The sequence below is a fragment of the Oncorhynchus tshawytscha genome, linkage group LG09 (assembly GCF_018296145.1).
Source record: "Oncorhynchus tshawytscha isolate Ot180627B linkage group LG09, Otsh_v2.0, whole genome shotgun sequence".
In the NCBI taxonomy this organism is placed as follows: Eukaryota; Metazoa; Chordata; class Actinopteri; order Salmoniformes; family Salmonidae; genus Oncorhynchus; species Oncorhynchus tshawytscha.
Window position 1 is genome coordinate 37,780,779 of NC_056437.1, and position 17,971 is coordinate 37,798,749.

Consider the following 17,971-nt stretch of genomic DNA (forward strand, 5'->3'; position numbering starts at 1 on the left):
ACAACTGTAAAATAGTGTGACCTATTGCTCTTCCTTTTATCACCATCTTTTCTCTCTTTCTTTCAGTCTGAAGTTATTATAAGCTCACATTTTTACATTACATAATGGTTTTTCTGCACCTGTTGAAAACCTATTAAACCCATTTAATCAAATGTATAAATAGGTTTAATAGAATGAACCCCTGTTAAGACTGTTGGCTGCTCTCATATGGCCATTGCTATATTAAGTGTGGAGTCCTTGCCAACTCCTTTGCAGAGCGTGTACCCAGTTTATTATTGCAGCTCAACTGTTATGTCCTTCCCTCTAGAGCATGTCCCTCTGACCATATCCTGACTCATTACATTCAATTTTTTTTCAATCTTTGTGGTGAGGTTCCAAGTGGTAAACGGTTCAGTTCTACAGTATCTTCCCTGTTTTTTAAGTATACCTTTATTTTGGGGGTGGGGGGGGGTTTACTATAATTTTGACTCATTGTGATTTTTTTGCTGCACCATTGATATGGCTCTACTGTTCAGATTGCAATCAATGTATTGAAAAGTGTAAATATGGAATTCTAAATGTAGCCTATTTTGCACACATAAATGAGCCCTATTTTGCACACATAAATGAGCCCTATTTTGCATACATAAATGAGCCCTATTTTGCACACATAAATGAGCCCTATTTTGCACACATAAATGAGCCCTATTTTTTAGTAGATGTGAATGATAAAACATCCTGTTATCAAGGCACAAGGCAAGACCCAAATGCAGACACAGGAGGCAGATGGTTGGAGTCTTACAATGTTTATTCATCCAAAGGGGTGGGCAAGAGAATGATCGTGGACAGGCAAAAAGGTCAAAACCAGATCAGAGTCCAGGAGGTACAGAGTTGTAGACAGGCTCGTGGTCAAGGCAGGCCACGCTGGTCGACTTGGAAACATACTAGACGAACTGGCATTGACAGACAGGAAACACAGGGATAAATACACTGGGGAAAACAAGCAACACCTGGATGGGTTGGCGACAATAACGAGGACAGGTGACACAGATCAGGGTGTGACACCTGTCTTTTGTTGATCTTCGGCAGAACTTGTGATATTTTACATGCACAATGCAATGTATTCTGGCTCGCTGCTCTTCCTATCTGATTCTCAAATTCCTAGTAATTTTCTGTAAATACTGTGATGTATTGTAACACAATAGACAACTGGGACAGAGAGGCTGAATCTGAATATAGACTGAATATCAGTCACCAAACTCCTATGTGTAACCCTATTAGCGCTCTTCTTCTTGCACTTAACCTCTGTGAAGCCCAGCGACTTGAGGGTGTCTGAAATATGCAGACGGCTATTCTCATCTCACATACAAGACATTGTTAAGCATTACCTCTGATCCCAGTCAACTCTTCACTTTCAACACAGTCATCTTGGAGTTCAAATGACACAATGCTTCGTTCACACACCAAAGTCCTTTTTATTTGTTTTTTATTGTGGGGAAATTGAGATGTGGAAAAGGAAACGGGTCGTGTGTACAGGGCGATGATGTGTAGTGGGCGGTCCAAGGTGAGTGGTTGGGTGATTGAGAGCTCGTGATTGGCTCATTTACTCCGTCTCCTTGTCTTCTCCGTGGGTGATAACGTAGCACAGGTTCTTGTAGTCCAGATTCCCGGCGACGTCCAGGGGGAAGTTTGTGAACATGTCTTCAACCTGGAAGGGTGAAGCACACAAAGGTCATGCAATGTCATGGGTTGAAAAACTAATTGGTAACTGTTTTCACCTTATGCTAAGAATACATTAACCTAGCCTTTTAGCACTCCAAGCTGAACTTGGTGTGTATCGATAGTTGAAATAAAAGTGAACACACATGCATCTCAAGTCACAATGTGGCCTTCTAAGCCGAGATGAGACCAAAATATCCACTCATGGTTGTGCTTTATGCTATGAAAACGAGCCATGATACACACTCATTCAAAATGAATGCAAGTTATTTCTGTGAGTACATCAATATGCTTTTAAGAAAGGAATGCCATTGTCTTATAGGGTCTCATAATAGTACTGCGTTAGCTCACTGGAAGTAGATAGGCCTCCTGTATATAGTTAGAAGGGGACAGTGCTCTGGATGGGGGCTCTGATCAGATTCACTGTCTTTGTGATGGAATACAGGATCACTTTTGTGAGGACCAGATGGTCTGAAGGAAACGCTTGTTCCATAGCTTTACTGGGCCCTGATGGGACTCAGGGTCAGCGATAAGTGGGTTAGAGATATAGTCTATGAAATGGACTTGTGTGATGGATGGGTCTCTGACAGGAAACGAGGTATAAGTCAACCAGTGAAAGTTGACTGATTCCAAACACAAATCCCACTGAGCCTCAGAAACTTGGGAGAAGGACATTACCTCAGCTTCGGTGAACTTGTCCGCCTGAGACATGATGTAATATTTGATACTGGAAAGGAAAATGATGACTTGTTAGATACAGTACATCAACCGTGACAGTGAGTTCTTTTCTCAGAGTTGGCTCCAAGAAGTTACACTTTTTTCTTTAATTATTTCCTAAAACACACAAGAAAAGGTCACATTTTTCTACAAGAATCTATAAAACTACTGAAACTATTATTGATGGGTAATTATCAGCAACCATAAAAGAGAGGTTCAATAGATTAGAATTTAGTAATTTTTTAAAAGCAATTCTAATGCGTTATCTATTACTGTAGTAGTTATTGACTTCTTGAATAATTCCTAAAGCGACTAATTAGAGCATTTTAGGAATTTGATCATTACTAACTGTACCGCGTACACATTAGGGGATAGAGCGACAGGTACTGTTGTAACTTTGACAGTATTAGAATGAATAAAGTCCTTACTCCTCTCCCTTGAGGACTCCCTGTCCCTCGGGGTCGAAGATCTTGAAGGCATTAATAATGGTCTCCTCGGGGTCAGTACCTGAGAGAGAACACTTTTTTCAGACATGCAGCTGGTCTGTCTAAACAGTGTACAGTGAAAAAATATCACTGAGGAAAATTGTAATTTGCCTCATGTCGGTCTGAATATGTGATTGTTATATAGCAATAGCTAGTCATAATATTTCAGTTTACATGTGATGAACCATATATGACATGTGCAAGCCTTTGTGGCCATACAGTGGTGTGGCTTGACCTTTCAACTTCTCGCCAAACATGGAGAGGAAGATGGTGAAGTTGATGGGTCCAGGGGCCATCTTTAGCATCTCGTCCAGCTCATCATTACCCACGTTAAGACGGCCTGCAGAGACACACAGGACAGGAAGAGATAGAGGTCAGAGGTCAGTGGGACCACTCACATGACCAGGTGGGAAAGTACAGCAGCACCAGAGCTATGTATTATTTATAGAGTTGGGCCAACTTTTAGAATGTTGAATATTGTTCTAATTCTGAACAATTCAGTTACATAGCATCAGAGTCATATACATAGAGAGTTTGGCCAGGTTTTAGAACGGCTGCCATGTTAACACCTTTATTCTCGAAATGTTGGTGATGTAACAATAGGATAAGAGCTCCTCTGACCATTCCCTATGGAATAATTCCCTATGTAAATAATCTAAACAGAGCAGCGAATTGAACAGACTATTTATTGATTAGCTTTCAGAATCCTGTGTATCCAAGTCTGTACTGTGTTGTGGACTTGTGATGTCAACAAATTGCATATATGGTATCACTGGACATCTTCATAGGTTTTGCAAACTATCAGAAATAAAAAGCACATTGCAGAAGTGTCAATTATTACTTAGCAACGGCTATGGAGGAGAAAGTGGCACTCTCTGAACGTTTATGTGATGTTAATTAGGTGCTAACATGGCTGCGATATCATTTTAAGTGTCATGTAAATGGTTCATAATGCTCATTATAGACATTATATTCCCCATGTAATGTTAATGAGGTGCTAACATGGCTGCCATAGAATGTTGGGTCATGTACAGTACCAGTTACAGTACCAGTACCTTTATTTTGACTATTTTCTACATTGTAGAATAATAGTGAAGACATGAAAACTATGAAATAACACATATGGAATCATGTAGTAACCAAAAAAGTGTTAAACAAATCAAAGTATATTTTATATTTGAGATTCTTCAAAGTAGCCACCCTTTGCCTTGATGACAGCTTTGCACACTCTTGGCATTCTCTCAACCAGCTTCACCTGGAATGATTTTCCAACAATCTTGAAGGAGTTCCCACATATGCTGAGCACTTGTTGGCTTGTGTCCAAACATTTGACTGGTACTGGAAGTGCATCATATTGTAGAAACCTTAATGGCCCAACTCTCTAAATACATGACTCTGAGCAGCACAGGCGTTATGGTCAGAGATTGTTGTTTGGATCAGTCATTCTCAGTATAAATGTTTATGTTTTGTGGAAGCAATCATTACACTCATCGGAGATATCTGGAGGACAGAGGGAGGGTAACTTCTTGTCCAAGGAAGATAACTTCACCACCAATTTTATACTGCAAATGGCCGTTCTGCAGAGGAGTAAGCATTACCCAGTGCACAGAATGTGTGCACACATTAGCTCACCCAGTGCACAGAATGTGTCCCTCAGGTCATTCTTGTCAATGAAACCGTCTCTGTTCTGGTCCATGATGGTGAAAGCCTCCTTGAACTCCTGGATCTGGGCTTGCTCAAACATGGAGAACACATTGGAGCTGGCCTCTGCTGCCTTCTTCTTTGCCTTTTTAGGAGCCTGAGATACACAGGGAAATGGCTATTACTTTGAGGTTATGATGAATAACAACAGCGTACATACATTTCAATAAAGTTTGCATACATTGACTTTGATTTTGAATTATTTGACAGCATCATGATATATAACAGTAATAATATAATGACTGTTATAAACTGGGCGGTTCGAGCCCTGAATGTTGATTGGCTGACAGTCGTGGTATATCAGACCGTATAGCACAGGTGTGACAAAACATTGATTTTTTACTGCTCTAATCACATTGGTAACCGGTTTATAATAGCAATAAGGCACCTTGGGGGTTTGTGGTATATGGCCAATATACCATGACTAAAGGTTGTGTCCAGGCACATCGTGCTTAAGAACAGCCCTTAGCTGTGGTATATTGGCCATATACCACACCCCCTTGGGCTTTATTGCTTAATTATATTCCATAAATTATAATAATGAATGATAAGTAAGACTAATGACATAAATTACATTTACTGCGTTTTGCTCATTTCAAATGCATAACCAAAACCATGAACATCTAACATTGAACTACAGAGCACAGCATGCGGTCACAAAACTACATGGCTATTAATATCTCTAATTAAACGTATAACTTTTAGAGCATGGAAGCTTTCAATATTGAAGAGCCACAGTTCACAAATGTTTACAACACTGTAGTAGAGGTCAAGTGTTGCAATCAACAGAGTCAGGCACCCCAAAAAATGATTAACTATTTGAATGGTGTTCCTGCTCTTTACATTGATTGGATACACCGTGGAGATGGTTAGGGCATATTATTATTAGGTCTGACTTTTATAAGATCTAATAATCACAGTTATTACTAACCTTCCAAGATATTCTTTCTTCTTATCATTCAAACATGTTTGGTATGCAATCAAGCTCCCCCATCACTACAGTTTGGGATTTTAATTACGATTGGCAAGAAATTTACTCCGTTAATTTACCATTCCGCACAGCTGTTATCAAATATACAAGTGTTCGAACGATCCTTGATTACCTCACTAAATAGAATCTTAATAAATGCATTTAAAAACATTAACACCTGTCTGCTTCTGAAGTAAGCTTAGCTTCTCCAAGAACTCTAAGCATCCTATACACCATGAAAGTGAGACACTTAGTTAACCCCAAGGTGAAGACGAAGACAAGTAGAGAGCAGAGAGTGAGGGAGGTGTCATTCTTACCATTATGTCAGGAGCTTCTCAGTTGTTCACTTACGCTTGAGAGGACACTAAAAAATGACCCTAGTCACTTATATAGCGACACACTTGGCTCCTCTGCCCACCTGCTCTATGTTTAGACAATGGGGGAACGTCACCCAAGGCATGCCAGCCATATAGAGGACTAACACCCACCGCCCCCAGGCCCCCATTATAATTGACCCATGCAGGGGTGCTGTGGCTCTGAACTGTTTATGTGACACCTTATTTTAGGAGCAGGGGCCACGGTCAAATCCGGCCCCTATCCCCGAGGAGGGGACGGTGTGGGTAGTTGTGAGTATGTGTCAATGCCTCAGACTTCACAGATCCTGTAGTTAGGCCGGGTGCGACACCGCGTCTCAGCCCGCCAGATTACCACGGTAATGAATTGATACCCTTGTCTAGTTTGCGGTGGAAGGACACGCTTTGAACAGCTCTTGTGTGGCTTTTCATTAATAGGAGTGTTGGACACCATGGAATGATTAAGGTCACTGAGGTCACCGGGCTTTGTTGATCACTTAACCATTGTATTGTCTCACATTGAAACGTTATAAGCAACCCCTAAGATATTTCTTTAGGGAGGTGAACAATTCATTTAGCAATCACTACAGAGATGAATACAGGAAATAACATTGACACATTGATGTCAGCTGCACTCTCAACATAGCTCACTATTTTCAACCAATTCAGTTGTGCTCACTGCTCAACATTTGTATCTGAAACAGTATTTTGGGACCAAAGTATATCATTATTGGCAGCTTATAGATGTCCAGGTTGTATAAGCCAAACACCAAATTCTTGATAGAAACATAAGCCCTTCAAATTGAACAGTCAAGCAAGAAAATAGCTCCTATTTACCTCAGTTGTACAGATATGGACCACTGTTGAGCTGGCGGCACTTTATGTTTGTGTGGAAAACAGGTGACCATTGTTCTGTCAGACGGCAGTAACTCATCTCCACAGCTAAGCAACCTTGGAGAGAGGCCTGTTTTAGCTGAGTGATAGGTTGTGTGTGTGTGGGGGAGGGGAGGGGGGGTGCGTGCGTGTACAGTAAAATAAAATGTTCTGGTATAACGGGCCTCAGAGAATGGGCTTGGGGAGACTGTGGAGAATGTCCTATTTGCTGTGGTCCCTGGCACGCCATTGATTGAACCAACAGGGTGAAGATATTTTCACCCAGAGGGCTACTGAGGGGTTGTGTCCATGTTGGGTGCTGCTCCAAGCAGAGGTAGAGGAGAGGAGTCAAGGTCTCCAGGGGCAACAATGCCATGGGCACTGCATTCCTCCAATAACACAGGCGGCTTGGGCTCCTTCCTGGCATGTGACGGACCCATAAAACTGGCCAGCGCTTTGAATCACTTCATTATTCTTGCACCCTCAAGGCCCTCCCTCATTACCACCCAGCCCTGTCAATCACTGTATTCACATAATCTGTGTGGCCAACTGGACCACACTACCAGGCATGTCAATCACTTCAATAATTCTCCCCTTACTTTTTCAAGCGTCTCTCAAATTAGTATTTAGTCTTGTGAGAGTATGCTCACCTTTGAGTGTAGGCCCTATTATTAAACCTTTCCCAGTAAATGTTTTGAGTGTGTTGGCTAATCCCCTGACAGGGGTAAAGGTCAAGGATCCATCTGAACCACCTGCAGCTCACTCTGTTGTCAAAGGGCCTTGGCCAGCTGGATTGATTATAGGCTACTCTATCAGTCAGGTTTTTGGTGCCCCCTGGTGATTAAACTGCAGTAGGTAACTATGAAGTTGACAACAAGCTCGTACTGTACAGACACCATATACTTAATTGCCCCCTTAACACTTGTGGAGATCTGAGAGGATTTGATAAGAGTAAGCAATGTGGCATAACCTCTGCCAAGGAGGGCAAGCTTGAAAAATTACAAAAGGTGAATGAAAAGGAGAACTCCTAGATTCTGCAGAGATAATGCAAGATAAGGCAAAGGTACAGTGCTGTACATTAAGAAAGCTTTTTTGGAGGGTAAAAATATGTTTATGACTATGTATACTGTAAGTGGTTTAGTTATATTTACCTCAGCTAAATTGTATTTTCACATGATTGCCAGTAGATGGCAGCGTATTCCCAGATAAAGGCACTGGTCACGCTTGATACCATCTGAATTTAGAGTGAAACTAAACATAACCAGGTAGAGTGGATGAACCTCCATTTTAGATGTTAATCTATTCACCTTGTTTACATATTTCTGCAGTAAGTACCTGATTATCTTGTAAAAAAATTACAGCTATTTACCCCACAGAAATAAATAATAATTTCTGTCTGATTTATAGTAATGAAAAATGATATGACATTAATAAACTATCAATTTATTCCAATGATGAACCTGTTCTTGTACCAATAATGGCACTATAATATGATTCAGATTCCATCTACACACAAACACTCCCACAGAGAAGCACACAAACCTCGCTGGGTGGCTTTCCCCTCGCCCACCCAATTCCATTCATTTCCGATGTCTTCTAAAAGGCTAGCATTTCCTTAATTAAAATTTAATCCAGAATGCCGTCTCCTTAAAACGAGGACTAGCCTCCAGAGGAGTCTTATTTGATTAAAAAAAGACGAGGAGGAGAAGTCCTGGGTAGATCTGCATGTGGGGGAGACGGCCCTAATTGGGCTCCCAAGGGGGCCCTGCCTGATAGAGGGAGAGAGGGAGAGAGTGGGGGGGTAGTGGTAGCACCAGGCTCTGGTGGATTAGGAAAACAAATTGCCAGTGGGGAGGAAGGCGCTGGGATGAGCACTCCCTGAGCCCCTCGCTGAGGAGAGGGGAGGAGCATAAAGCCGCAGGAGTCTTCTGGGGCCCTCCTCAACTCCCAATGCCCTCCTCAGCACCGCACTTCACTGCACTGCACGCCTGGACTACTGTCTGCTACAACTCCCTCTGCTGCACTTTCCTCTCTTCCCCTGTATGATTTCTGCTCTCTTCTTTCACCTTTCTCTCTCTCCTCATGTGTGAGCTGTACTTCTGCTCCCTCTCTTCCTCTCCCTTCTGAGTTATACTTCCACACGGCACCTCTCTCCCTCTTTCCTCTCACTGTTCCTGGGTTACACTGCTTCCTCTGTTCCCCCTCTCCCCCCTCTGTCTTCCTCCCTTACCCTGCACACTTGTATGAATGTTTGTGTGTGTGTGTGTGTGTGTGTGTGTGTGTGTGTGTGTGTGTGTGTGTGTGTGTGTGTGTGTGTGTGTGTGTGTGTGTGTGTGTGTGTGTGTGTGTGTGTGTGTGTGTGTGTGACTGTCTGACAGTCATACGAGGGAGCCCAGCCAGGGGAGATGGGGACAGGAAAACGTCTCCTTCTTAGTTCCCTCATGGCCTGTGTTCATTCAGCATGTCACAGCTATTGTTGTGTTCCATTGGCACAGCAATGCTTTGTTTGAATTAGCCCATGGCACAATTTCTATATTTTTATGTCTACAGTTTCAGTACATAATGTACTGTCATTTTGAATAGGAATTCAATTTGAAGTAATATGATGTGTGCATGCTACTATTAATACCCCTTTGAGTGATATTCACTGCTGTACATCCTCCTCTTCATGTTAAGCCAACGTTGATACCATTCTTCACCGCAGCACACTGCATTGGCAGGTTGATTAACAGCAATTTTCCATTTTAATTGGGGAACCCCAAACATAATTAATCATCAGAAAGCCCCCCACCCCCACATCGATCCCCACCTTTCTCCTTCTCTCTCCTCTCTCTCTCTTTCTCTCTCTCTCTATTTCTTTGTTTTGTGACAGGAGACGTTGGGGAACGCTCCTCCATCAAGTTTGCCCATCCATGTCTGTTCAGTTCCCATCTTCCCCTGCGCAAACACAATCGTCACACCAATGGGCCTCCTTGTTAAGTCAAAGATAGCTCCTGGAGCTAAAAGAGAGAAAAAGAGGAGCTAGCTGGTCCCTGCGATACTGACGCACTCACACGCATGGTTACCTTTAAATGGACTGCCTTGGTGAGGCCAGGACTGATGGCGCTGTGGATCTACCAGACTCACTCAACATTTGGAGAGAGTGAGAGACAGAGGAAATGAGCGAGAAAGAGGGGAAGAGAGACAGGAAGGATAGAGAAAGAGATCGAGAGAGGGGGAGGAGGGGATGTAGAGAAAGGGAAATAGAGAAGGACAGAGAAAAGAAGAGATTTAGAAAGAGCGAGAGAGAGAGAGAGAGAGAGAGAGAGAGAGAGAGAGAGAGAGAGAGAGAGAGAGAGAGAGAATAAGCCCAACATAGTACTTTTATTAAAATAAATGTTATATGTGTGTGTGGAGAGAAAAAGTGAAACATGCATTTAAATCTGAACTGCTTTCAGAATGTTTTTTTTACAGGATTGTCTTTTATTACTGTAATTTATCCTCTTTAAAGCCTCCTTCTGGAGATATATTTGAGACAGTATACATTTGTTCAACATTTCTGCACAAGTCTTAGTTAATTGAGACTCATCTTTACTCCATTCAGAAATGGATTGAACAGAGCCATTAGTCTCATTACGAGTTGAGCATTTCTTTGTAATAATTAGTCTAAAAGAGCAACATATATACATATATATATATAGCTATATATTCTCCATGATTATGTGATTGTGTTTGTGTGTTTGTGTGTGTCTCATCTGTCTATCTGTCAACCAATCTGTCTGTACTGTACATATGATTGTTTGTTTGCCTTTGTATGTTCTTCTACTCTACTCAGTTAATTGAGATTGTTCTAGACCACTCCCTGGGCCTGGGAGGGTTCTAGTGGGGGAAAGTGCATGACAAAAGACATGGTGAGATAATACTGACAAGGTGTCTCTCTCTTTCTTTCACTAACGATACCCATGAAAGCTGGCCTGTCTTTCAGGTTTGATTTCTAATCACTGTGCACCCCACCCAGCCCAAGTATTAACTGACAGGAAATGTATACGGGTGAAGGGGGAAAAAGTCACTCATAAACGGAAAGTGCAGCCATGAATGAGCTGACAGGAGTTTTATGAGGGATTCTAGGAGGTTTTGACTCACTATGACTAAATTGACTCTATCGTATGGTTGGCTTAGGTTGTGATGTATTTGGTAGTCTTCCCGAATGTATGGAATTTGAAATGAAGTAGTCAAAGATAACTTGTTTGAGTACATCAGTTCATCGGCTGCATAAGTTGGCAGGCAATTTTGTAGTTTAATAGAATCCACAGATGTTTCACCTAAAGGCATTCATGTACTCTTCGCTTCTTAGACCGATTCATTAGATAACATAATGTCTGTCTGAGCGAGTGGGATTATACATTTAATATGTTTAGGAGAACAGACTGGTTTGGTCTGCATTCCGATGGTACGCTATGTCTTATGATCTTAAATACATGTATGATTACATGCATAAAATGACGGGGTTGAACAAGTGTGCATTTCCCTCTCTACTAGTTGGCTTGCATGCAGTGCCATGGGATTGTGTTCATGTTAAATGTGTCTGGTGTTTCTCGTTACCCAATAGCCCCTACTTTTCAACAAGTTATTCCGCCACTTATATGCCAAATAACTTTAAGAGCCAGGGATTTTCAACAGGAGTAATTGTGGCTGGCCAAAACAGCCTCTGATTCTATGGTAACTTAGACAGGCCTTATTATTTCCTGCAAATGAAACAGAATGGAAATTTCCCAGCTTATCATTGAAGCAAACATTCTTGTAAAATTACAAGGAAATAGTCTGGAAAAATGGTAGCTTTTATAACAGCTAAATGTATCATTATACAGTGTTTAGCTATTATACACTGGGTTTAGCAAAAGTGCAAAATACAAATGCACGTTTATATTATGTATTTTATGTAAATAACCTTTATCAGCATAACAATGTGGAACAGAGTGTGAATAAGGGAAACACTATATATGAAAATATAACACTACATTCAGGCCAAGGCAAATAAATAATTTTGCCAATAGTATACTGTTTAGCAGTAAACAATACTTGCTTTAATAATCACTGTGATTACATTATTTTTATTGGTGATTTTAAAATATCTGAAATCCAGCAATATTCAAGTTCTTAAATGTGTTAAAGTTTTGCATGAGTTACTTGACATCTGTTTCTTTGTTCTGTAATAAACAAAAACATCAAAGTTGTGACTAAATTATTTAAGTAGACGTAAGGCTATTTTTCTACCTACAAGACTGATAAAAGGTGTTGTGAATGAATTTTAAAGAACAAATATGGAAAGTTTCCAATCGAAAGTAGAATAGTATATACAGCACAACATGAAAACTATAGATTTCAGCAGATTGCTTGTATTCCCATTTCAGATCTACAGGGGCGCTGTTCTCCCAAATTCAAGTTCAAATTCAAGCACACATTGCTGAGACCGCTGAAGTATTGATAAAACATTCAGCCATGCAGTCAAATAATTAAAATGTTTTCACAATGCAAACTATACATCTTAGTCACTACATTTACTAAATAAAGTCCATGTAAAGAATTTATAATAAAAAATTATTTACAATAAAATAGTTCTAACCACCTTTCACAGTGTTATTCTTAAAAACACTTCAATAAATAAGATAATATTTACATGAAATAGAACTAACGGTTTACAACACCAAAACTATTAACGTGATTAGTGTAAAACGAAATATTATAGAATGATAATCTTAATCCAACAATTAATAAACGCATTTGAGCAATGATAAACAAGTAGCACACAGAAATTAGGCTACAGAAAGAAGAGCAGAAATAATAGGCTACATGTAAAACAAGAGTAGGCTATACTACATTTCTCATGCATAGCCTAATCTAATGGATAGTAGCCTATATGAAATAGCAATATTGGCAATCACATGTCGAAAAGCGAATTAAAATCAGTCCAAAACACACACTCGACAACAAATCTTTCAGCATTGTTCACGATCTACATGGAAAATCCATCCCATGTTTTAGCTGTTAAAGAAATTGCCAACTCCCGTTCAATAATTCTATTCTGTGGCCCTATTCAATATCACAGGTTCATGTTCAATAACTCCATTCCACGCCCATGTTCAATAAGCGATGTCCCTGTTCAATTGCTCCGCTCCGTGTTTTGCGCGCGCTCCCCCTCCTTTCTACTGAACTCCAGCCCCTCGCTCTCTCTGTATCAGCCTCTCACTCCGTCTCAATATGTCTCAAGATGGCGGCCAATGCGGGATCGATGTTTCAATATTGGAAGCGCTTTGATTTACAGCAGCTGCAGGTCAGCCTTTTTCCTTAAAGTTTCTCTGCTTTCTTGAAGCCTTATGCGTGGCAAACCGTTGTCGAGTTGTGGCTTCGCTCTTGAGCCCCTCTTTGCCGGTGTTTGTGGCCGCTTTTGGAGCTCTCTTCTCCCATTGATTAAAGCGGCTCTCTCGTTGATCGGAAATTGATCCTCTTTGTTCAATTCCCATCGATCAGACATCATGGCCGCGGGGAAGCGGTCACTATGGCAATTCCGGGAGCAAAGGCGATTCCACTCTCATAGAAGACTATTCTAGTTAAAAACTGGAAACTTAATACCTTTTGAGAGGATGTATTTGATGTTCTTGATGCGTTTTGTTTGAATAATTTGGTTAAAGAAAATAAGTGCATTGGTTGTCTCGAGCTCTCGTGGGTGGCGCTGTGGTGCTGAAACGAGATGGGTGCAGAAGAGTTAGGTGACTTATGTTATCTGTTTTACACTGGGAAATATTGCGTTTGAATAAGAAATTTACAAAATGTTGTGACAGCATACATTTCATAATAGCTGTGTGTAGTTATTATTTTCGAGAAAAGCTTATCGCGAAGCATCGTGCTCTTTTTTTTTTTTTTTAGGGAAGTGTTTTGCCTGCATCTAGGCAACTCTGTAGCTATTTTAATAACAAAAACAGTTTGCTGATGTCTAGTTTGTGTCGTGGTTGTGTTAATCTGTAGAAAAAAATGTGTTTTGATATACAGGCCAGCGAAAGTGTGATTTTTACTCTTTATGCGTAGCCATGGGCTGTAGACATGGATATTCTCACCCAAGTTCAAGTTTGCGTTATTTCAATCTGTAATAGTTTACCATTAACTAAATAACCAAGTTGCATGTTTTATTTCGTTTGAATTGTGCGCTCAATAGATTTTAAATGCATTATGAGTGCTCGAGCCACTTTTGCTTCCATAAAATGTCTATCTGCTTTATAATTTATAGTTCTGTATGAGCATATACTGCAGTTTAAATTGAGCACGTATAGGCCTACCCAAATTTGATAAATCGCTTATTTTATTTTGATTTCAACAGGTTAAAGTTATCTAAGACTGAAATTTGAATTGACTGTTGACTAATCGACAGCAGCAACTTGGGAGTGTCATTTTTGCATATTAGTCAAACGTGATTGGTTAATCAATAGGCCTATAGAATGAAGGTGTTATTGAATAGTCCCAATGAATGTGATTCGCTTTCATGAGGGTTACACTCATTGTGAAGGCTATTTGTTACATTTAAACAAACTACTACCAATCGCAACATACGTATTTATGTAGCCTATATAGTCTAGTTAATCCTTTAAAATCAATATTTGGTTACTTTTTCTCTTTGGCTTTTATTCTGATTGGTAAATTTCAATGAATCTAGTTGCCTACTAAAAGCCTATTCAACTCCGATTTCGTGGATGTGTCGTTTTTGCATGTATTTTACAGCCTACAAATGTAGGCTAATGATTCTCAAATTAAAAGGGGGTGTAATATCGATTCAGGTGGCCTAGGCTACTATCAAAGGAATGTTTGAAATGTACACGTCACTGAGTCTCACGGGTTTTTGCACATCATGTCAGGAGGGGGAATAAGACAATGCGTGCCCTTTTCAATGGACAATATTTCCATCCCAAGATTAGAATGAAGTCTATTTAAAAGGTGCCGAAAATATTTTGTTATTCATCCGTATGACGTTTATTTTCGACCATTGTTTTCCATGCTACGGAGTGTATGCCATGGTCTCCTGCGGCCAGGGAACAGGTTGATCTCAATCACAGGGATGTGTTTTCTCAGCTATTTTGCCCCGTGCGACATGTACCATTGCCTCTTGAAATCATTGTATTTTTGAAAAGACAATGTGGGTGTATTTGACGGTGTATTTGACGGCAGGCTCCTACTGTTCTTTCCCTATCTGAATTTGTTCACTCTATTTTGCGTTCAACTGGTTCAGGGATTTTCTGGAGGAATGTAACCTAGGCTCTCGATCTGAAATTTTAAAAAAATGTGTAGAAGGAAAATAGCCTTACGGTTTTATGACTGATTTATGATTCTCACGCGAGGTGTGCTTTTGGCGCCACGAATATAATGCCTCATATTGTACCCACTGTAGCCAACCCCCGATAATTGAGAGTTGCACATACGCTCTTATTATGTCTTTATTTAAATAGTTAAAGCGTTCTGCTTCACATTCTGTCTAGCAATAAAGTCAACATTGATTACATTTAATTTTGAAATGGTAATTAAGTTCATATGACTTTATGGCCACAGTTATCTACTCTGAACAAAAAATATAAACATCATGAGTGAGCATTTCTCCTTTGCCAAGATAATCCATCCACCTGACAGGTGTGGCATATCAAGAAGCTGATTAAACAGCATGTTCATTACACAGGTGCACCTTGTGCAGGGGACAATAAGGCTCCCAAGTGGTGCAGCAGTTTAAGGCACTGCGTCACTACAGACCCTGGTTTTTGGTCAGTGTAAATCAAATGGAATTTGTAATAGGTCTACCTTATTTAAGCAATAAGGCCGGTGGGGGTGGTCAATATATGGCCAATATACCATGGCTAAGTGCTGCTCTTATGCAATGTGGAGTGCCTGGATACAGCCCTTAGCCGTGGTGTATTGGCAATATACCCCAAACCCCGAGGTTCCTTATTGCTATCATAAACTGGTTACCAATGTAATTAGAGCAGTAAAAATAAATGTTTTATTTTACCTATGGTATATGGTCTGATATACCACAGCTATCACCAATCAGCACTCAGGGCTTGAACAGCCCAGCTTCTAATTGCATTTATAAACGGGTTGTTTTGAGCCCTGATTGCTGATTGGCTGACTGCTGTGGTAGATCAGACCGTATAACAAAACATGTATTTTTAATGCTCTAATTATGTTGGCAACCAGTTTTATAATAGCAATACGGCACCTCGGGGGTTTGTGGTATATTGCCAATATACCACTGCTACGGGCTGTATCCAGGCACTCTGCGTTGCGTCGTGCTAAAGAACAGCCCTTAGCCATGGTATATTTGCCATATACCACACCCCCCCGGGCCTTATTGCTTAAATAAGGTAGGCCTATTACAAATTCCATTTGCTTTAAATTGAACAAAAATATTAATGCTACATGCAACAATTTAATTGATTTTACTGAGATACATTTCATGAGGAAATACATTCATTAAGCGCTAATCTATAGATTTCACATGACTGGGAATGCAGTTATGCATTTGTTGATCGAAGATACCTTATGAAAAAATGGGCTTACGGATCTCATCACAGTATTTTTGTGCTTTCAAATTGCAATCGATAAAATGCAATTGTGTTCATTGTCCGTAGCTTATGCCTGCCCATACCATAACCCCACCACCACGGGGCACTCTGTTCACAACAGCAAACCACTCGCCCACACAACGCCATACATGTGGTCTGCGGTTGTGAGGCTGGTTGAACGTACTGCCAAATTCTCAAAAATTACTTTGCAGGCGGCTTATAGTAGAGAAATTAACATTGCATTCTCTGGGAACAGCCGTGGACATTCCTGCAGTCAGCATACCAATTACACGTTCCCTCAACTTGAGACACCTGTGGCCTTATTGCTTAATTATACCAATGGCATTGTTGAATATTTGTTTCTGATTGGCTTGAAGGGCATTCTAGAGCGTGCATTATTTCCTTATAATGCACGGTATATTTGCACAGTAGAATTCAATGGCTATAGTGTTGTTTTGTCTCTAGTCGTGATGTGTGTTTTATCCTATATTTATATGTTATTTATTTAAAAATGTATATAATTTAATCCCAGCCCCTGTCCCCGCAGGAGGTCTTTTGCCTTCTGGTAGGCCGTCATTGTAAATAGGAATTTGTTCTTAACTGACTTGCCTCGTTATTTAAAAATATATATAATTCAATATTACATGTTATATGTTTGAGCTGCATTTGAAAGCAAAAGTCTAATTGAAAACATTATTGGCATTGTTGAAATAGATTTTCTTAATAGCAAGGTAGGACTGATGGTTTGGTTAGCTGAACTAGCAAGTCTGTTTGTTTGGTTATAGCAACTACTGTCGCTATCTAGCAAACTTGCAATCCACTTCAGTGGATGTTGTACACATTTCTACCTGCAAATGAACACATATCTAGGGGTAAATGTGCTAAATTATACCCATGGTCTAAACGGGATAGTTACCTCGGGGGTCAATTCGTTCTCTGGAAAATAATGCAACTTTGTGGAAGGGTAGTTCCACTCTGCTAGCTCGTCATTCATTATATTTCAGATCGCATAGCCCTTCATTAATTATCTCTTACTAATTGGAACGTCAAAACCAGTTAAATACGATTCTGAAATGACACATCTTAAGAAATGTATTCTCAAGTACAGTTATAATTTGTCTATATAGTTTATATCTTAAGTAATACATTCAGTTAGATATATCTTGCATTATTTAGGTTAATTTTGTTAAAATCTCATACTGAATATTTTGTGGGGTATTTTTTATGTTTAGAAAGAGTGAACCATTAGTCTAGTCAGAAACCTTAACTACTAATATCAATCATTCTAAACAAAATGCTTCTTCATCTTTTATTTAACCTTTATTTATCTAGGCAAGTCAGTCAAGAACAAATTATTATTTACAATGACGGTCTACCCCGGCTAAACCCGGGCTGGGTCAATTGTGCAGCGCCCTATTTATTTTATTTTAAAATTTTTATTTCACCTTTATTTAACCAGGTAAGCTAGTTGATAACAAGTTCTCATTTGCAACTGCGACCTGGCCAAGATAAAGCATAGCAGTTCGACACGTACAACAACACAGAGTTACACATGGAATGAACAAAACATACGGTCAATAATACAGTAGAAAAAAT

At 40.1% G+C, this 17,971-nt stretch overlaps 2 protein-coding genes across 6 annotated transcripts in view; one reads left to right on the top strand and one right to left on the bottom strand.

Annotated features, from left to right (window-relative positions):
- Positions 1 to 1,448: 1,448 nt before the first annotated feature.
- LOC112257917 (myosin regulatory light chain 2, ventricular/cardiac muscle isoform-like) lies at positions 1,449 to 5,984 on the bottom strand. The gene is made up of 6 exons (XM_024431854.2): positions 5,889 to 5,984; positions 4,533 to 4,698; positions 3,136 to 3,240; positions 2,844 to 2,922; positions 2,377 to 2,425; positions 1,449 to 1,687 (listed from the first exon to the last, which is right to left on the bottom strand). Exons 1-6 carry the CDS (start codon positions 5,889 to 5,891, stop codon positions 1,583 to 1,585), a joined length of 507 nt encoding a protein of 168 aa, XP_024287622.1. The 5' UTR covers positions 5,892 to 5,984; the 3' UTR covers positions 1,449 to 1,582.
- Positions 5,985 to 12,598: 6,614 nt separating this feature from the next.
- LOC112257918 (homeobox protein cut-like 1) overlaps positions 12,599 to 17,971 on the top strand; it is a 266,499-nt gene continuing 261,126 nt past the window's right edge. For all 5 annotated transcript variants that reach the window (XM_024431855.2, XM_024431859.2, XM_024431858.2 and 2 more), the window contains exon 1: positions 12,599 to 13,107. In XM_024431855.2, coding sequence (XP_024287623.1) covers positions 12,913 to 13,107 — 195 coding nt within the window. In that variant the 5' untranslated portion in view covers positions 12,599 to 12,912. The remainder of the gene's footprint in view (positions 13,108 to 17,971) is intronic.

Bases quoted from the DNA above. Each gene is read 5' to 3' on its own strand.
- LOC112257917 (XM_024431854.2), bottom strand. The intron at 2,923-3,135 runs GTCAAGCCACAC...GTTCTCTCTCAG, and splicing joins GTTTGGCGAGAAGTTGAAAG to GTACTGACCCCGAGGAGACC. The intron at 2,426-2,843 runs GTAAGGACTTTA...TTTCCTTTCCAG, and splicing joins GGAGTCCTCAAGGGAGAGGA to TATCAAATATTACATCATGT.